Genomic DNA, 21,483 nt, shown 5'->3' with positions numbered 1-21,483 from the left:
CGAGCCCAGGGCCCGGGGCGGGACCAGCCGCCGCCGTCTCCGTCTCGGTGTCCCGTCCCCCACAGAGCCCGGCTGCCGCCGCGGGAGAAGCGGAAACGGCCGGGTGTGCCCCGCTCTGCGCCGCGCCGGCCAGGAGCGCGCCGAGGAGCAGCGAGGCGGCCTCCGTCCGGCCCGGCCCCGCGGATCGGCGCGCGGCGCCCCCTGCCCGCCCCCCGCCGCGCGCCCCGCCCCGGCCCCGCCCGTGTCGCATCGGGCCCCCGGCCGGCCCCCGCGCCCAGAGAGCCCACCTGAGTGCTTCCGCGCCCACCTGAGCCCGTCCGCTGGCACCATGGCAGAGCAGGAGAGCCTGGAGTTCGGCAAGGCGGACTTCGTGCTAATGGACACCGTCTCCATGCCCGAGTTCATGGCCAACCTCAAGCTCAGGTGAGGGTGGGACGGCCGCGCGCAGTGGTCGCGCTTTCCCAAGAGGGGGCGCCCCTGTGGTGCCACCGGATTGGAGGTATCCGGGGGTGCGCCGAGCTTGAGGGCTGTGTTTTCCCAAGAGGGGGCGCCTTTGGGGTGCGGCAGATTTGAGGGTGTCGGGGGTGCACCGACCTCGAGGGCTGCGCTTTCCGCAGAAGGGGCGTCCCTAGGGTGATCTCCGTATTGGGGATGTAAGGGGGGCGCTGAGCTCGAGGGGGCGTTTGGCTGCCCTGGCCCAGGTAAGTGATGTGGGCGAGCCACTTCCAGAGCAACGCTAGAGAGCCCGGTGACCTAATGGAAATAAAAGCAAAGGAAAATAAAAACTTTAGGGAGAGTCCTGACGGCCTCGAAGGCCCTGGGAAGACTTGGAGGGTGGTTTCAGGGAGAGGCTCGCGTCTCATTCTGGTTTCGCACTTGCTTTTTTTTTTCTTTTCCTTTCTTTCTTTCTTTTCCCTGGCGTGGTTCCATCAAGTCATTCAGGATGCTGTGGAGTGATCCCTGAGCTGTGTGTTCCGGGACACTGGCTATTTTTTCGTTACTCTCTAAACGTAATTAGACGCGTTTCCAGACATCGAAGAGACTGCTGCACTTGCCAGTGCCAAGATAAACTCTGAATTTGACAAGGCGTTCATGGTTTCAGTTTTTTCAAGGAGTTATGGATGGAGTCCTTGTGTTACTGACATCCTTGAAAATGTAGTCACAACTCAACGTCTCAAAATGGTCTTCCAAGACGTATTTGTTTTAAGAAAGTCTTCTGTATGTGATTATTTCATTCTTTAGATAGAGGCAGATGTAGTTCGCCCTTTTTTTTTAATTTTATTTTAACATTACAGTAAGTGCAGATTCAAAATAGCTGAGTTCTGATGTGTGTATGTGGGTTTTTTACTGGAATTTTTGGCCCCATTTCTTGTAAAGTTTATAGTTGAATATCATGCTTTCAATTTATAAAGCGAAAATCATAGTCTAGGTTTAAGTGCTTAACTGACTCCAGTTCTCGGTATTAATTACCCCTGTTAATGTTAATGTAAACATTTACAAAAACTGGTTTAGTCTTTGAAACAGCAAACTCCGTACAATCTTCACCTGCTCTTGGGCAGCCTTTGTTATGTCCCAGGGCAGCCAGCAGGGCACAGACCTAAGTTCTCCACCTGCCCACCACAAATGAACTGACCTTGAGTTAGTCTGAGTCTGAGTTTTCAAATTGGTGAGATAATGAGGATCTCCAAGACTTCTTTCAGTGCCCATTTTCTATGATTCTAATATTTCCAAGTGCAGGCAGTCCCAACCTTGCACAGTATCTTTCTGGATAGCCAAAAAAACCCAAACCCTTTGCCGTCAAGTTGATTCTGACTCAATAGCGACCTAATAGGACGGAGTAGAACTGCCCCATAGGGTTTCCAAAGAGTGGCTGGTGGATTCAAACTGCCGACCTTTTTGGTTAGCACCCTGAGCTCTTAACCACTGAGCCACCAGGGCTCCACTTTTCTGGATAGAGTGTTGTAAATTGGAGTAGTAGAATCAGATTTTTACATAGGCAGTGTTATGATATGATGTTACATTTCTGACCAAAGTCTAGATGCTCAGATTTTATACAAATGACTTCGAATACTATATTAATCAGTCAAAATGACATACCTGTACATCAGCTGTAACCAGTACCCAATACTCTAGTGGTTAAGAAGAGTCCAGTTGTTGAGATTCCAATACTAGTTCTACCATTTTCTTGCTGTGGGCCTTGGGCAAGTTCCTTAGCTCTGTGCCTCACTCCTCTATAAAATTGAGGTTGTCCTGAGGGTTAAATGAACATGTGGTAACTGCCATTTAGCTGGTGCCTGACTCACGGCAAGCTGATGCACAATGGAGTACAACACTGCCCGGTCCTGTACTGTCTCCTTGGTTGAGGACTGGACCATTGTGATCCATAGGGTTTTCACTGGCTGATTTTCAGAAGTAGATAGCCAGGCCTTTTTTCCTAATCGATCTTAGTCTGGGAGCTCCGCAGAAACCTGTTCAGCATCATGGCAGCAGACAAGCCTCCACTGACAGACAGGTGGTGGCTGCATGTGAATTGCACTGGCCGGGAATCAAACACAGGTCTCCAGCACGAAGGGGACAGTTCTACCACTGAAGCACCAACGCCCTCTTGCAAAGAATACTGTCTGGCAAATACATATTAGTGATTATTAACTGTTTAAAGTTTTCCCAAGTACAGATAAAGGGTTAAGTTAAACAGCGATTTTATAGACTTAAACCAAACCCATTGTTGTGAAGTCGATTCCAACTCACAGCGACCCTATAGGACGAGTAGAACTGCCCCATAGGGTTTCCAAGGTGTACCTGGTGGATTCAAACTGCCGACTTTTTGATTATCAGCCATAGCTCTTAACCACTGCGCTACCAGGGTTTCCTTTATAGTCTTATGTTGTTTAAAATTATTTAAGAGGCCCCCACCCAGGAAAGAAGAAAAGACATTGAGAAATGCTTTCATAATTTAGTCATTCAGTTTATAATCAGTTTATCAGACGTTAAGTACCTTTATTAAGTACATACTTATGTAAGATACTATAGTAAGAGTTGAATATGGAGTCATTCATTTTTGTCTCCATCTGTCACCTTCAGTAAATACATGGCTTCAGCCAGGGTTTTGTATAATTTTCAGAATTTGGAATTGGAGGCTTCGAGACTAACTGGGTTACGTGAATTATGCAGGACTCTTCCCCTTGATGAAATTAAATCTCGTGTGGCTTTTTTTTTAAGTAAATTTGGGAGAGCGCTTACAATTAATTTTTTAGGTGTTTGTATATTATTGGTTGCGAAGTCTTTAAGTGTGAGATTTAAATCTCAGATTATTAAGATAAGCCTACCTTAACTCCTATGTGCACGAAACAGAGTTTTGCAATTTAATTCTACTTTGTGCCAGGTACTCTAGGAGTCAAGGTGGGAGGAGCCAAAGAACCATAAGAGTGCTCCTTAGCCCTCAATGAAGAAGTAGCATTGAGAGGTGGCAACTCAATGAAGACAGGAAGAAAGGTGAAAATCTCTACTGATTTAAATAATAGTTCAAGAAAACAACAGAAGAGATCAGCCTTATAGAAACCAAACCAAAAAGCCAAACCCATGCCATTGAGTTGATTCCAACTCAAAGCAACCCTATATGTCAGAGTAGAACTGCCCCATAGGGTTTCCAAGGCTGTAAATCTTTATGGAACCAGACTGCCACATCTTTAGCCTGTGGAGTGGCTGGTGGGTCTGAACCACCGGCCTTTTGGTTAGCAGCCCAACTCTTAACTGTGCCACAGGGCTTCTGGCCTTTTAAAGCTTAAGTGATTATTTGGCAAGTTAATTGTACAAACTAATTGTCCTGGAAGTTCAGAAGAGGGAGAGATGCCCTTAAGCTGACTCAGAAATACCACATGGAGGAGGAGAGGAGGAATTGAGCTGGGTAGGACTTATTTAAGTGGACATGAGGGTGAGAACATTCCAGGTGGATAAAGTAGTGTGAGCAGAGGTGTGGAGGCATGAAAGCTGACTCTGTTTGGGTGGCAGCAAGTAAAGTAACTTGTCTGGAGGGGAAGGAGTTGGTGTTGGGAGTTGTGGGAGGAATCACCAGCTCTCATTAGCACAACCCTTTGCTAACACCCAGGGTTCTAGGTCTACCTTTATACCCAAACATCGTCAGTCAAGGTCGTGGATGTTCAGGTGTGTGTATGTGTGTACTTGATGATGCTGACCTCGCACAGGTCGATGATTGTTCATGATTTACTTATAGTTGGAGAGCCCCATGTAGACATAGACCCAGTCCCAGCAAAGGGTAGCACCCTTACCTTCCTCTCTAGCTGTAAATCCTGACCCAGATAGAAAGCAGTCTACTCTCTGATAGTTTGGATTTCATATAACCCTGACATATCTTAAGACTATTTTAGCGCTTAGCTGTATGAGCTTCTGGGATCATGGTCTTGTGACCCCTGGGCGTTTGCTTCACTTTGCAGAAGGTGCCTGGAGACCTACCATTGCACTTTCGGGAGCTATTGTGTGGTGTTGAAATGCGTTTGTATCCTGGACCGTCGGTGGTTGGGCCACACCAGTTGTTTGTCTGTGGTTGTAGATATGTGAAATTTAGTGTATTTTATCTATCAGAGGGTGTGGATGTGTACATGAAATTCCCACGTGTACCTGTGCCTGATCATCCCTGCCTTCTCCACGCTGTGGCTCCTCTTCTCCGTCCCCAATCTGGAATGTCTGGTGCTCTGCTTTCTACCTGGCTGTTCTGTAAGGCCTGCTTCCTTCAGTTATGGTGGATAACGTACAGTTAACACTTAAGACTGTAGATGCTGCAGGCATCTGTGTCATCCAGACTTGACTCTTGACAGTAGTACCTAGCATAATGCCGGCCACGTAGTACATTCCTTGGTGACATTTTTTGTTGGAATGTTTCAGTTAGTTTTTTTTTTTCTGAAGCTTTTATGACTTTGTCTATTTAGAATTACCCAATTTTGCTACTTTTGTGGCCTCCTTTTCCTCACTTGGAGCTGAAGCTTGATTTTCAACATCTGCCACAATTACTGTAACTTTCCCCCTATTATTGTTATTTCAAAGAATTGATTTCGGCCTTATCTGTTGCTGTGGGCCTGGGCGAGGCAGGATTAGAGGAGTGATGTGGATTGTGTGTGAGTTAGTATATCTGAGAAGGAGTTTCAATTTGCACTACTTGCCCTTATAACGAAAACTGCTAGTGTCTTGAGGGCTGCCTTCTTTCCCTCCCAGAAGTTCTCTTGCTGGGGGAGATTTGTTCTATTTATTTCTTCTTCCTTTTTGGTGGTGGTGGTGGCAGTGGTGGTAAGCTCCATGCGGCATTTATCAAGGGCCTGTGCCCAGAAAAACAAGATTCCTGCTCAAGCACCACCCGCCTTCATGGTCAGTCATGATTCCTGCCACAACCCTAATGACCACTTGAAGCCCGACCGCAGCGTCTTCACCACGCTCTGCAGTCTTCTTGGACCTGCGGCCCTTTGGCTCCTTTTCTCCTTGCTTGGGCCACGCCTGTCCTTGAGTTCGTCCAGCATTAACGTCAACTTTGCACCCTCTCTTTCTACTTGAGAACCCTGCCAGAGCGAACCACCCATGTAAAAGGAAGAATGCAGGCTGCTACTTGGGAGTGGTCTCTAGCTGAGGACAGTGTCTCAAAGAGATGTGCTTTTCATTTCACAGGACAATGAAATAGACCTTAGGATTCTGGAGGTCCAGTTTCCTCGCTTTGTTGTCATTATTTCCTGTTTTGAGAATAAAGCATCTGCTCAGCCTTATGACCTGGTTCCTTGGAAATTTAATTCTTTCTACCTCTTTTCTTACTGTTTTTTTCCTCATGCATAGCAACAGTCTTTTAAAACACTGTGTTTGCCAAAGCTACATGCAACTTCTCACTTTTAACCTAACACGATGTGTACTTTATGCCTGTGCCTGAAGCAGGGTTTCTCAACCTTGGTATTATTAACATTTTGGGCTGGACAGCTCTGTGTTTTAGGGCGTTTTCCTGATGGTGGAATGTTTAGCAGTATCTCTGGCCTTTACCCACCAGATGCTAGTAGCACCCCCAATTGTGACAACCAAAAATGTCTCCAGGCATTGCCAACATGACTCGTTTGTGGGGCAAAATTGACTGCAGTTGAGATCCACTGGCCTAGGCTGTTCTCAAGCCCTGAAATGCCCTCCTTCCCTCATCTCTGCCCCTCAAGCTCTGCCCATCATACTCTTATTCATTCTTCAAGACCAGTTCTGAGAAGTCTTTCCAAATCCTCCAAGACAGGGCTAACTGCACTCTCACCTGTGTTCCCAGGATACGTGGGCACTTGATCATAACTTTTGGAGGATTTATCATATTATATTGTTATCTGCATGCCTGCTTCCCCACCAAACTGTGAGATTCTCGGTAACAGCCTGTCCATGGGTGGATCCAGGTTTTGTGGGACTTTGAAGCTTATTTCAGTTTGAGGAGACCACGTTTAAGAAAAAGAATATGAATTATGAATGTAAAATAGATAAAGAGCTTTGGAAGGGAGTGGTGCAAGCAGGTGGCCGTGAAGCAGATCCACCTCTGGTCCTTTTGTGTTCTCTGACGTTGTATAGAATTTGGCACCTATATGCTTTTTTTTATGCTTAGTATATGTTAAAAGGAATTAAGTGAGCAATCAAATGTTAGCTCAGATTGTTCTTCAACCAGTGGGATTCTTGATTTTGAAAGGGCATACAATCTTAAAATATTGTTACTTATTTTACAATATTTTACAGTATAATACAGTGTAATTCTGTGTACGAGACAGAGAGAGAGAAAGGAGGAGAGAATAAGTTTTAGAATTAGTAGAAAGGCAGCAAACAGATAGACACACGCAGCTACCATACCACCTCTGTAACTGTTTGGTCATTTAGAAAATTTAGTGGGACAAAGGGCCCCTGTTGCTTCCTAGGGGAAACATCCTAATATCCTGGGTGGTCTTCAAGTGTAAATCTGATTGGTTCAGAGCAGAAGTAGCACTAGATAGATCTATAGGAGAGGTGAATGGCACACTAAATCTTTTTGGCTTCTGTATAAAATTCTTTGGCAACCTTCTTTGAAGGCCTTTGGAAAAGGGTGGTTTGCTCCGTGCCTGTTTTGCACATTGGCTTCATATTGGGACAAGAATGAGAATTTTGGTTTGGAACTGCCATTTGGAGTGAATCACCCTGCCTTCTTGTTTCCCTCCCTACTCTATGACAGATTTCCAAGACTATTTTTATTCAGGGTCATTTGTTGACCCTGGAGACTTCTGCTGAATTTAGCTCCCAAATAGAGCCAGATGTGAGTGGAATCAAGCACTTAGAAGCTGATAATGGTTCGTTTCATTGCAGGTCCCAAAGGTACCTACTTCTTCATTGAAGATATGAGCTTTGGCTTTTTGCTTAACTTTGAGGGAAAAAAATGGTGAATTTAGTATAGATAGAAAAGTGTCTATTTAATAATCTTTGAATAACTGTCCTGCATTGTGAATAATCCTTATTTGGAGAGCTGTTCATTAACACTGTCACCTAAGCCGGAGCCAACTCAGTGAAATGGCCCGTATCTCAAAGGTTGTTGTTGGTAGGTGCTGTTGAGTTGGTTCTGACTCACAGCGACCCTATGTACAACAGAACAAAACACGGCCCATCCTGCGCCATCCTCACAATTGTTGTTATGCTTGAGCCCATTGTTGCAGCCACTGTGTCAATCCATCTCGTTGAGGGTCTCCCTCTTTTTCACTGATGTCCTTCTTCACGGACTGATCCCTTCTGGTAACATGTCCAAAGTATGTGAGATGACGTCTTGCCACCCTTGCTTCTAAGGAGTATTCTGGCTGTACTTCCTCTAAGATAGATTTGTTTGTTCTTCTGGCAGCCCATGGTATAGTCAGTATTCCTCACCAACACCATAATTCAAAGGCGTCAGTTCTTCTTCACTCTTCCTTATTCATTGTCCAGCTTTCCCAATGCATATGAGTATCTTCTAGAGAATTATAAAACAGGGCCACTCCTTGAGGAAAAAAAAAAATCTCAAGGAGTGGCCCTGTTTTATGATAATTCTCTAGCATCTGTTGCAATGGTGTTGTTGGGACTGTATTGGACCATCGTGTTGTTGCCCAGCCACTGGTGAGTCTGTCTAATGGGGCACTCTGCTGACAACAGTGGCTCCAACCCCAGTGGGTAGATGATCTCTTGATGAGCCTCAATGACATAAAAATGTCAGCTGTATTCATAGATAGGTTCAGAGGGTAACAGCATTTTTTAATATATATTGTAAGCCTCTCTCTTATTGTATATAAAAGCCCTTGGTTGAGATGACAGTTTTATTTCCTGTTTGAAGCAGGCTGTCTTCCATTCAACTGCTGTATAATTACTGGTTAGACCTCTTGAATAGAACAGTGTTTCCCCACTTTAGATTGGGGCATTTCTGGGAAGAAGAAAAGGGAAAACTTGCAGCAGGGGATAGTGGAAAGGGCATAAGCTTTGAGGTCTGACCAATCACTTTCAAATTTCAGCTTCACATTAATCTTATTACCCTTGTGACTTAGAACAAGCTAACTTCCCTAAACCTCAGTTTCCTTATATGTAAAATGGCCACTTTTTTAGGGTCATTTGAATGAAATCACATAATGTGTAGAAAGGGCCTGGTCAGTGCTTGGTACGTACCACCCACTCAGCTAATGCTAGCTCTCTTCCTTACATCCTTGCTGAATGGCGTCACTCCTTGCTTTCACTTCATAACTGCTGGAGAGCCAGCTATTTTCACCTCTTCCTTGTCATTTCTTCCTTCCTCACTAAGACAGATTTTCTTGTTTTGGGGGCAAGGATGAGACAGGCTCCAGAAGAGGCTGCGGTCACCTAGTGGAGAGGGCAAGAGCATTGGACATAGCCTGAGACCTTAATCCTATTTCTGTCCACTTACTACCACTTACGTTGCCTTGGACAAGTTACTTAACTTTGCTAGGTCTTAGTTTCTTTGTCCATAAAAATTATGTTATTGTAAAGGTTAAATTATAGCATCTGTACAGTATCCAACATGGTGCCCAAAACACAGTCAATAATAGGTACTGCTTCTCTCTCTCCTCTCAAACCTCTGGTACAGCTCTGTAGACCAGTCCCTTGCCTATTCCCAGTTCACTCCCTAACTATTGCTGTAAACATGCCATCATGATCCCTCCAAGAGTAGCACCATTTAATTTCTGAAAATTGTTGAGAACCCTTTGGGAAAGGAAATCTGCAATTTGTATTAAAAACTTTCCAAATATTTTGTTCTGTAAGTCACTGTTCTCGGCTTCCATGAGGATTGGTGATGCTGGTCCAAAAATTCAGGACTGTAGCCAGGTGATGAGCCTCAAGTATAGTCTTTTTTAAAACTCATTTTCTTGTTTGACTGTAGACCCTATCTATCTTTAATATAATCTCCTGGCTTTAAAGCTTGCACTACTTGAGTTCTTGCTGTATGCTTTGGACTGTGTTGAGTACTTCGGTGGCGGTTACTTTTTAAAAAGCCACTTTTTGAGGAATAGCTTAATTGGAAGTAAAAGATACCCTAATAAATGGATCAACATAAAGTAGAATATGATTGAGCCAAAATGAATAGTGCAGACAATTAATTGCTTTAAGAGGTTCCTAGAAAGAACAAACCAACATGCCGTATTTAAAAATAACTAGACAATAATATAGCTAAGAGCTGCGTATGTGTTATGTACTAGAGTTCAGAGGGAATCCTGGAAAAGACGGAATGGGGAGTAGGTAGAAAATGTTCTATAGTAGAGGCAGAACATGAGCAGACCCTGTAGAAAACAACCCTTTCACCTGGCCTGACTGCCTGAGGGCCTATACCACCCTGGCCTCCGTTTCTCCTGTCTCCCCACCCATTTTCAGCACGAGTGGGCTGGCCATGCTGCTAGCCAGCTTCCATGGCTCCCCAAACTCTCCCAGAGATTGAGTTGAGTTGATAAGAATCCACTTAGAAGATTAAATATGCTTAGTGCTGCACAGGCACTCCAGTGTAACTCTACTCAGCCTGGCTCCTTTCCTTCTCGTGCACAGATGAGATCAGTTAGAATTAGGGGCTGAGAGTTTCATTTCTGAGAAATAATTTCACAGCATGTAACTGTGCAGGAGTAAGGCAGACCTGGGATGGAGAGCTGGACTCCAGTGGGAAGGGATAAGCAGGATGTAGTATGAGCTTAGTTAATTTGGGGGGAGCCAGGCGCTGATGGCAGAGAAGAAAGGATGCCAAAGAAAGACTTGGCTCAATTAAAAAATTTGCCTGCAGCTTGTCATTGAGTCTAGAAGAGGAAGGTTTTTTTTTTCTTTCTCCTTTGTTTTATGCCCTGTTACTGAACTTGCAAGACTCAGAACCCAGACAATGTGATGAATACTATAGTCATTACACTGCGGTTAAAGAGATGTGAGTGAGTCAGATTGTGACTATAATCACGGAGTTCAACATTTCTCTGGCTTTAAAGCTTGCGACTGCTTGAGTTCTTGCTGTATGCTTTGTGCTGTGTTGAGCACTTGGTGGAGGTTACTATAAAAAGCCGCTTTTGGAAAGTAGACCATTTTGAAGTAAAGCGTTCTGAGAGGTGCCTTGAATTGATAGAGAGAAACTTGAGAGCAACCCCAAATTGCTTTTTGATGTTTTGCCCCCTTCTAGTGTGCTCATTGTCCTAGCCTCACCCCCGAAGATTCCCAGTTTATAACCCAGGCTCAGCTGCTCACATAGACTAGGTGAGGTTATGACAGAATGGGGATTTCATTCTCCCACATTTCTGCTCCTTGATGCTCAGCATAGAAATGAATTTCACTTTAATGAGATCAGAACATGAAATGTAGTAAAGCTGTTTTGTTTTAATAAAAGAGATTATTTTTTGCCACTGAACATCACTTTTTCCAAAAGAGCCACAAACCAATTCAGGGTTCTAAAAAAACACACACACACAAAATAAAACTGGAATAGATGGAAAAATGTGTCAAGGAACAAACACCACTTCCATTTCATCCCTCCTCTCTGTGTAGCTCCTGCAGTCATATAACTAAGCCTTGGGGGAAAAAACAAATTACTACTTATATACACAAGGTTCACATAAGCCGTAGAAGCAAAGGAATTAGTCAAAAAATGGCTTCATCTAAAACAATGAAGCAAACACCAAGAGAAACTCAGTTTCCCCCCCCCCCCCCCGCCTCTAACCACAAAGTCTGCTTTGAGTAATTTGTACAATAGAGGATCATCTGTAGCGGGGCGACCCTGATGGTTAGATCTCAAACTGCTGGTTTGTGTTTAGTGTAAAGTCAAGAAAAAAAATTATAGTGAATTAAAAAAAGGTTAGACCCCATTTAAAAAAAAAAAATTCCATTTATTTGAGTAACCCTATAATTGGCCATGAGTCAGAATTGACTCGACGGCAGTGGGTTTGGACAATTGGTTATGTTTAAGCTTTGGCTTTTATAGACATCTAGGGCATTTTAAGCTTACAGTAAGAATAGTCTTCGATAATAAGGTTGAGATAGCCTGTTTCTGACATCCCATTGTATATTCCTTGTAATTAAGAAGGAAATCTTAAAAAAAAAAATTCAGAATCACAAATCAAATAACTCAAGTGACAAATCTCTAGAGTAACAAACCCGGTAAGTACGACAGCCCAGAGTTTCTCAGTGCGTTCAGGCTATGCCATTATCAGTTTGTGTTTGTGTTTGTGTACCACTTCTAGTCTCTAAGTCCTTGAGGGCAGTGGCGGTGGCCTATTTATCTTTGAAGACTTATTTCCAGGTATTAAGGACACAATGTTTTGGCTTGTATAAAGGAATGAATAAATGAGTGTGTAGCATTCCTGCATCTTTGATTCCTGGCTAAACTGTGTATATTTACATAATCTGATTTTTTTTCTATTATAACTCCAGCCGTTGGGAAGATAGGAAAATGAAACCACCCTTATTCTTAAAAAACAAAACAAAAACACTAAAATATATTTGAGGTCTTTGTGAAATGGTGGGCACATCTTTTTTTTTTTTTTTTCTTTTAGAAGATTTGCAGAACACAGACATAGGAAACCTAATGCCACACAACAAGAAGAAAACATACTATAGTGATACTGTAATCTTGAGCAGTCTTAAGTTGTCTTTTACCTTAGCAAGTTGACTATGTTTTTACCATATTATGAAACTTTTTACAGCAACGTGATACCTTTATATAACTTGTATCGTTTGTTGAGTATCTCTACCAGACATGCTTTTATACATAAAACCCAGCAACTAAACTCTTTTAGGTTCTGTGCTTTTTATTCTACATTCTGTGGGCCATGGAGGTACCAAAGGAGTGGTCTCAGAGTTGGAGCTAAGGGGGGTGTAGGGTTCAGGGCCCCTACTCCCTTCTGCTTTCAACAGAGCCTCTCTGCTGCCACATATTGGGGTTTCAAGAAATTTTTTGTTTGGAAAAAAATGCCACTTATAGAAGCAAACAAACAAACAAAAACACTTTGAAAACCACTGTTCTGGATGATTATTTTCCAGATGGCTTTTATCCTTTCAAACTCCAAAAAATTTTAGAAGTATGTCCAACCAAAATTATTTAAAAGTGACAGCACGGTACAAAATAATGAGCAAGGGAAATGTTTCAGTTGCCTGGACTTATACATGGCTGTACTATATACTGCATGACTTCAACAGTTTGCTTCAGTTCCCTGAGCCTTTGTTGCCCAGTCCAAAAATGGGACGCATCCCGACCTTACAAGGTTATTGTGTCAAAGGAGATGAGAGGTGAGTTGTTTATTGTTGTTAGCACATAGACAGTACTCACATGTTACTGCTTTCTCATCTTTGCTCCCTTAAACTAAATTTAAGGAGCTCTGGTGGTGCGGTGGTTAAGAATTTGACTGCTAACCAAAAAGGTCTGCAGTTCAAATCCACCAACTGCTCCTTGGAAACCCTATGAGACAGTTCTATTCTGTCCTGTAGGGTCACTTCCAGTCAGAATTAGCTCCACAGCAATGAGGGTTTTTTTTTTTCTTTTTGGTTTTGGGTAGTGCAGTGGTTAAAGCACTCAGCTACAAACCCAAAGGTTGGGAGTTCAAACCCACCAGCTGCTCTGCAGGAGGAAGCTGTGGCACTTTGCTTCCATAAAGATTTACAGCCTTGGAAGCCCTATGGGACACTTCTGCCCAGTCCTGTTGGGTCACTATGAATTGGAATCGACATGACAGCAATGGATTTTTTTTAACAGAATTTTAAAAATATGATTTAACTTCTTTTTTCTAAATGACTCGAACTTTTCATGACCATTGTTATTAACAGTTGTTTTCATGCCCTTGGGATTCATTGAGATATGTGCAATTTTTTAAATTGTGCTTTAGATGAAGATTTATACAGCAAACTAGTTTCTCATTAAACAATTAATATACGTATTGTTTTATGACATTGGTTGCCAACCCCACGACATGTCGATAGTCTCCATTTCTTGACTTTGGGTTCCCCATTACAAGCTTTTCTCTTCCCTCCTGCCTTCTCGTCCCCACCCCTGGGCTGGTGTGCCCCTTTAGTCTCATTTTGTTTTATGGGCCTGGCTAGTCTTTGACTGAAGGATGAACCTGAGGAGTGACTTCATTACTGAGCTAAAAGGGTGTCCAGGGACCATACTCTTGGGGCTTATCCAGTCTCTGTCAGATCAGTAATTCTTGTCTTTTTTTGTGAGTTAGAATTTTGTTTTACATTTTTCCCCAGCTCTGTCCAGGACCCTCTGTTGTGATCCCTGTCAGAGCAGTCATTGGTGGTAGCGGGGCACCGAGATATGTGCATTGTTTTGGTCCATACCAAATTGATCTAAACACTTCAGGTTTTTAGGATATGTGTATCTGTGTCTATAGTTTCCTTCAGTGTGCTTCTCTGTGAATTCACTTACCACTCTTCATTTAGAAGTCTAATCTGCTCTGGGTTTTGACAGTTGGCTGAGCTCATTAGAAGGGTATATAAAGGAGTTAATCTGTTCTGATGAAGACCAAGGGGGTTGTCTTGAGAATATCAATCACAGACCAAGAACTTTGAGATGTCTATTATTTATCTTCTCTGCTCGAAGGTATTTTGTGATTGCTTTGGTGTGTTTGGCCAGAAAGGCAAGTAGACCAAGACCTGAGTTCTAAGTCAGAAAGGTGCTACTCTAAAATCCATTGCTGCTCTTGGTATTTGAATTATTTGTGTGGTTGAACAAACCGAAGCATGATCAGTGGTTTTTTCCACATTGTGCCCATTGTAATTGTTTGTTGATTTGTGGTAAGCACCTGCAATCAGCAGAATCTGTTCTACCACCTGAAGCTTGGAACCTCTTTCTTAACTTCTTATTTTGTCCTAAACTAGTGGCTTCCAGACGGAGCCCTGTGGCTTAGTGGTTAAGTGCTCAGCTTCTGACCAGAAGGTGGATGGTTCAAACGCAACAGCTGGTTTTTGGGAGAAAGATGCAGCAGTCTGCTTCCATAAAGATTACAGCCTTGGAAACCCTATGGGACATTTCTACTCTGTCCAGGAGGGTCGCTATGAGTCAGAATTTGCTTCAGTGGCAATGGGTTTTGGGTTTAGTGGCTTCTAAATATGGCTTTGTATGAGAATTACCCAGAGAGCTTTTTAAATATACAGATTCCATGGACTCTGCCTCCTAGAAATTCCGATTCATTAATGCCCACATGATTCTGATGTATAGCCAGGTTTGGGGACCTCTATCCTAAGTTAATGTTTTTTCACTCCACAGTTGTGGTCTATTGAAACTAAATGGGGTATGACTATAATATAAGGTTGTTTTATAAGGTGCCACTGAGTCAGTTCTGACTCACAATGACCCTGTGTACAACAGAACGAAACACTGCCCACTCCTGCGCCATCCTCACAATCGTTACTATGTTTGAGCCCATTATGGTAGCCACTGTGTCAATCCATCTTGTTGAAGGTCTTCCTCTTTTTCACTGACCCTCTACCAAGCATGATGTACTTCTCCAGGGACTCATCCCTCCTGATACCATATCCAAAGTACATGAGATGAAGTCTTGACATCCTTGCTTCCAAGGAGCATTCTGGCTATACTTCTTCCAAGACAGATTCGTTCATTTTTCTGGCAGTCTACGGTATATTCAGTATTCTTCGTCAATTCCATAATTACAAGGCATCAATTATTCTTCAGTCTTCCTTATTCATTGTCCAGCTTTCACATGCATTGCAGGCAATTGAAAATACCATGGCTTGGGTCAGGTGCACCTTAGTCCTCAAAGTAACACCTTTGTTTCTTAACACTTTAAAGAATAACCTTAATATAAGGTTGCTGACGTATTAACAAATGTCTCATAACTTATCCAAATAGTATTTTTAGTTCTGGTATGGTTATTAAATCAATTTAATTATTTGATACCAAACAATCGTATTGCCGTCAAGTTGATTCAGACTCATAGTGGCTCTATAGGGCAGAGTAGAACTGCTCCATAAGGTTTCCAAAGCTGTAATCTTTACAAAAGCATACTGCCATATCTTTCTCTCATGGAATGGCTGGTGGGTTTGAACCTCCAACCCTTCGGTCAGCAGCTGAGCTCTTAACCACTACACCAACAGAGATCCTTAGTTGATAGTAACACTTTATTCTTCATCCTTTCAATAAGTTTTCTGTACTTTCACATTTATCATTGTGCACTTTTAGCATGCTATGTATTATTTTTCTATCACCAGATTCTCCTTACAGAAAAGTGTAATTCCACTATCCTTGTTAACACCCTGAAGTATTTCCTTATGTATTTGTGTATATGTGTATAAATGTATATATATAAATGCATATATCTAAAATTTTGGGATCATCCTGCTTATGCAACATATAATTTTGTAGACTGTTTTCTCATAACACAGTATCATAAGTGTTTGTTCATGTTATTAAGTTTCTCTCAGAAGTATGGTGGCAACCATGTCCTCCTCATTCATCAGGTTTAAATATTTGGAGCACCTTCTATATCCTGGCAACATAGCAACTGGGTATGCAGGGGAGACTCAGACAGACATGGTTACTGCTCTCATAGAAATGATAAACCAGTGAGGGAGACATAGTAAACAAACAGAAGAATAATTACCGCTAGTAATAAGTGCTCTGAAGGGAAAGAACCAGGAAACAGTGGTGGTGTGTGTGTGTATGTATGCAAGCCCAGAGCATGCATTTGGTGAGAAATTTGGCTTAAAATGACATCAGAAGGCTGAGGAGTCAGTGTGTGGGGGGATGTGGGGCAGGGAGTCAGATAGGAAAGGGTGGTCCAGGCAGAACGAGTGAAATGAGCAGAATGAATCACGAGGTGGGGAAGGGGACAGACAGACAGACAAGAGGATGCAGTAGTGCTTTGTGTGGTTCATAAACTGGAAGGCGTCCAGTGAGGGCAGAGTCTGGGTCATGAACTCCAGGGGAGCCATGGGGTAGGCAGTGATTATGGAGAGAGCTAGTCAGGAGCCACACTTTGCCAAAAAAAAAAAAAAAAATTTTTTTTTTTTTTTAAGTGCTTGGAAAATGAGGCTTCAGACTGTAAGTACCCTGCAAAGGGATTGGAGGGCTTTTTGCAGTTGCTTCAGGGCACTAGCATACTTTTTAGTATCTGGGCATCCTTTAGTTTAGTTGCCAGATTCCCCCAGATCTGGTAGCTGCTCTGAATATTTGTTTTTGTCAAGCTGGTGAATAGTGTGCAGACTTGGCAATTGCTTCCCACACTTTTAGCGATAGCAAAGACAAAGACAGGTCTATCTTGATCTGTGGAATAACAGAGCTATTTCTTGGAGTAGGTAACCCAAGAGCAGTGTTTTGCCAATGTGAAATAAGTGAATCTCGATAATGATTAATATGCTACAACTGATTTTAGGGGGCTTGTTTTCCTGATTTTATCCTTCAAAGCAAGGGAAGAAGAGTCCTGAGCCATACAAATATGGCAAAGGAGAAATCAGAATGAACCCTTTGTAGCTGGATTGGAATTCAAGGTGACAGTGTAAATTTATGGTTTTCAGTATGTACAGATAGACACAGAAATACAGATGTGAGTGGATATGTGCGTATTTACATACATCATGTTTTCCCTAGTTCTGTCCATGAGGGCCTGGGAACAGTGACATCCTAATAGGAAGATCATATCTAGCACCCATATCTTGGCTTTCCCACCATTCTCCACTAGAAGGAATCAGGATTTCTTGAAGAAATTGGTAATTTCAGGTCTGGGACAAAATAAGTACAAGATGAGCCTGATACTTTTGTTGTGCCAAAAAGCAAAGAAGTCTTCAGAAAATGATGGGACATGTGAAAAGGACACAGAAACCAGCTTGAAGAAGCATTCACTAGCTAAACCTGGGTCAATCTGAGCATCAAAGTGAAATAGAAACTCATGAAGCCATATTAATATAAACTAATAAAATGAGTAACCTAAAATTCGATGCAAAATGGGGTACTTGTATAGTTCCTAAACATCTTCCGACAAAATATTTATTAATTAATGAATTTCAAAGAAAAAAGGTAATGTTATGCTGGAGAAGCCCGGAAGACACTGCCTTAACCAGGTCAGCCATGGGGCAGATTGGAAGTGTACCACCTGATGAGGTGCAGTGAGGAGAGCACAGCGTCACTTCTTTTTTTTTTTTTTTTTAATAATTTTTATTGTGCTTTAAGTGAAAGTTTACAAATCAAGTCAGCCTCTCACACAAAAACTTATATACACCTTGCTGCATACTCCCAATTACTCTTCCCCTGATGAGACAGCCCGCTCTCTCCCTCCACTCTCTCTTTTCGTGTCCATTTCACCAGCTTCTAACCCCCTCTACCCTCTCATCTCCCCTCTAGGCAGGAGATGCCAACATAGTCTCAAGTGTCCACCTGATCCAAGAAGCTCACTCCTCACCAGCATCCCACTTCAACCCATTGTCCGGTCCAATCCATGTCTGAAGAGTTGGCTTCAGGATTGGTTCCTGTCCTGGGCCAAAAGAAGGCCTGGGGGCCATGACCACCGGGATCGTTCTAGTCTCAGTCAGACCATTAAGTCTGGTCTTTTTATGAGAATCTGGGGTCTGCATCCCACTACTCTCCAACTCCCTCAGGGGTTCTCTGTTGTGTTCCCTGTCAGGGCAGTCATCGGTTGTAGCTGGGCACCATCTAGTTCTTCTGGTTTCAGGCTGATGTAGTCTCTGGTTCATGTGGCCCTTTCTGTCTCTTGGGCTCATAATTACCTTGTGTCCTTGGTGTTCTTCATTCTCCTTTGATCCAGGTGGGTTGAGACCAATTGATGCATCTTAGATGGCTGCTTGCTAGCGTTTAAGACCCCAGACGCCACTCTTCAAAGTGGGATGCAGAATCACGGCGTCACTTTTTTGAGATCATTCCTGTCAGCTGCAAAACCTGAATCTAATCAGAGGAAAACATCCAGCAAATACACATTGAAGGATATCTACAAAATAACCAGCCCGTGGTCTTCAAAAATGTCATGTTCATGAAAATCACAGGAAGACTGAGGAGGGATTGTCTAGCAAAGGAGACTAAAGACAACTAAAGAGAAAGTGTGATTCTGAATTTGATTCTTTTGCTAGAAAAGACATTATGGGGACATTTGGTGAAATTTGAATAGGGCCTGAGGATTAAATGTTGGTCCTGTATCAAATATAAATCTCTTGATGTTGACAATTATATTGTGGTTATGGAGGAGAATGTCATTGTAGGAAATACACTCTTGAGTACTGGTGTGTGGTAGGGCACTGGGTTCACAAGATGCTCTCAGGATGAAAGAAGGTACTTGCAACTCTTCTAAGTTAGAGATTGCTTAAAACAAAAAAAGACAACATGACTGCTACCTACACATCAGATGGGTTCCCAAGGGAGGTGGTGAGTTTCTGAGCATGGGGATTTATTGAAACATTAGTTAGGAGGTTCACTTACTGAGGCAGTTATAAGGGCATGTTTTACATCTGGAAAATTGGTCTACAAGGCCCCTAAGGCCCCAGATTCTAAGATTCTTGCCATCTGTGTACATATTTTAAAGTGATAGTTCAAGTTATTAAATGATAGTTTACGCCTTCAGTTATTACATATCAAGAGGTACTATCATACTAAACTTCTCGTGCTAATCAACACTTACTACTTAAAGCTTTTTGCTAGAGACTGTACATACAAAGGACTATATATAACTCCCTATAAGAAGTTAATGATATAATTGGGGAGAAATGGCATTGATATAAAAGATATGTGACCCCTATAAAGCAGTATATAATAAATGCCAGATGGTTGGTACCACTATGGTCTTCAGTTTAGACCAGAAGGATGTTTCTATGAGCTTTGGTGGTTAGGGAACATCTCACAGAGGTATGAGATTAGGCTGGGTATTGGGGCGTGGGTAAGACTTAGGGACGCACGGAGTAAGGATGGCAGGGGACAACGTTCCATTGAAAAGGTGTCTCTGAATGGGCGTGATGTGTTCAGGGACAATAAAAAGACTGGTCTGACAGGCTTGGAGGGTTCAGGTAGGCTGGCACTGCCTTAAATTCATTATAGCTGGGGAAACAGAACTAGCTTCCATGGAGGAGATGGAATGGGAACTAATTATGGGGCAGCTGCCAGGAATCAGACACTGTGTTAGACGTTTATTAATTAATTAAACCAATTAACCTATTAATTTCTTTTCGTCTCTACAAAGTTACGAGATAGGTGTTATATTCACTTTACAGATGTGGAAATGGATGTTGAGAAAGAGAAAATGGCTTGCTCAAGGTAACAAAGCTAACTGAGAAGCAGTTTGAGTTTGAAGCTAGATTGACTGGCCTTTCTCCTGCCCCCGCTGCCGTTTACACGTAGAATAAATAAGAGTGGTGATAGAGATTTTGGTACTGACTGTATGTGTAGAAGAATACTGCAGAATTAGAACTTCTCTCAAGACCTCCTCTCATGTTGAGGTTGAGTGCCCATGGCACACACCTGGGAGATTTAGATTATCGAAGAAAAGGATTAAGTGTGAGGAAAGGGCCAATGATTGAACCCTGAGAGGCATCTATATTTAAGGGATAGTCAAAAGAAAGATCCTAATAGGAGCCTGAGGAGGAGTATCTAGGGAGGTTGGAGGAAAGCAGGAGAGTATGATGTCACAAAAGCCAAGAGAAGAGGAGAGTGGCAGGCTAATTGGGGCACTCCAGAAAGGTCAAGGAGAAGAAAGATGAAGAACTGCCTGCTAGATGCAGCATTAAGGAGGGCACTGGTGACGTTAGAGGCAGCAGTTTCGGTTGAGGGTCAGAAGTCGAAAACAGCTTGTAGCGTGTTGAACAAAGAGCAGGAGGTGAAGAGCTAGAAACAGTGAATGGTTATCAGGCCCTTAGGAAGCCTGCTGTGAAGGGAAGGAGAGAAGGCCATAGCTAGAGGTGGTTGTATATGGGTTTTGTTTTTCTGTTTTTTTTTTTTTTTTTTTTAAGACTAGAGAGTTGATCCTGAGTAAATGATGATGGGAGGGAGCCAGCAGAGAAGGAGATATCTAAGAGAAGAGAGAGGGATTAATGCAAAGGGTGAGATCCCCGAGGAGATGGGGAAAGCTGGAACCCAGGGCAGCAGTGGTGGGCAGGAGGATAGGAATGGAGGTCCCTATGCTTATTGTCTACTTTGCCTTTGTGTTCCTCCATCCCCTGCACAGTCTTTGTGTGCTGATGCCGAGTGACCTCAGTGACCGAAGCGTAGCTGCTGCATGGTCTGATACCTTTTCCAAAAATACCATCTGAGAATAGTGTCTGCATGCATGGTCTGAATGATGGCAACTAAGACATGGTCTATTTAAAGCTGTACAGTGCAGCACTGTTTTTCTAATACTACTTGTTTCTAAAAATCTACCTTGAAGATGGGGGGAAATATATACCCCAAAAGAATTGGAAATAGGTACTCAAGCAAATACTTGTACACGAATGTTCATAGTAGCACTATTCACAATAAATAAGCTGTACAAACAACCCAACTGTCCATCAACGAGTGTGTGGATAAACAAAATGGGTTATATCCATGCAGTGGAATACTGTTCAAGAAAAGGAATGAAGTACAGATACACATGAGCGAACTCAAAAACATTGTACTGAGAGAAACCAAGCACAAATGGCCACATATTGTTTGATTCCGTTTATATGAAATATCCAGAATAGATAAATCCATAGTGACAGGAAGAAGATTCATGGTTTCCAGGGACTGGGGGAAGGGAGAAATGGGGAGTGACTGCTTAACGGGTACGGGATCTCTTCTTTTGGGATGATGAAAATGTTTTGGAACTGGTTAGAGGTAATGATTGAACGACAGTGAATTAGGGACCTTAAAATGGTTAATTTTATGTTATATGAATTTTACCTCAATTAAAAAAAAGGGGGGTGGTGGTGGTGGTGAGAGTATGAGAATGAACACACCGTCAGCCAATGCAAACCAGCAGACTGCCATGTAGTACGGAACCATGAGTTAGTGCCTCAAAGAACCTCATCCAAAGAACCCTATGCCAA

At 42.7% G+C, this 21,483-nt stretch overlaps 1 protein-coding gene across 2 annotated transcripts in view; it reads left to right on the top strand.

The window, feature by feature from the left end:
- The first annotated feature begins 6 nt into the window (after positions 1 to 6).
- The window catches only part of MYO1D (myosin ID), a 348,885-nt gene continuing 327,408 nt past the window's right edge, over positions 7 to 21,483 (top strand). The window contains exon 1 of one of the 2 annotated variants that reach the window (XM_049861252.1): positions 7 to 423. In XM_049861252.1, coding sequence (XP_049717209.1) covers positions 329 to 423 — 95 coding nt within the window. In that variant the 5' untranslated portion in view covers positions 7 to 328. The remainder of the gene's footprint in view (positions 424 to 21,483) is intronic. The other variant, XM_049861251.1, reaches the window with a different exon arrangement.

The sequence above is a fragment of the Elephas maximus genome, chromosome 19 (genome assembly GCF_024166365.1).
Source record: "Elephas maximus indicus isolate mEleMax1 chromosome 19, mEleMax1 primary haplotype, whole genome shotgun sequence".
Lineage (NCBI taxonomy): Eukaryota > Metazoa > Chordata > Mammalia > Proboscidea > Elephantidae > Elephas > Elephas maximus.
The sequence above is the reverse complement of the archived record's forward strand: the minus strand, read 5'-3'. Positions and strand labels throughout refer to the sequence as shown.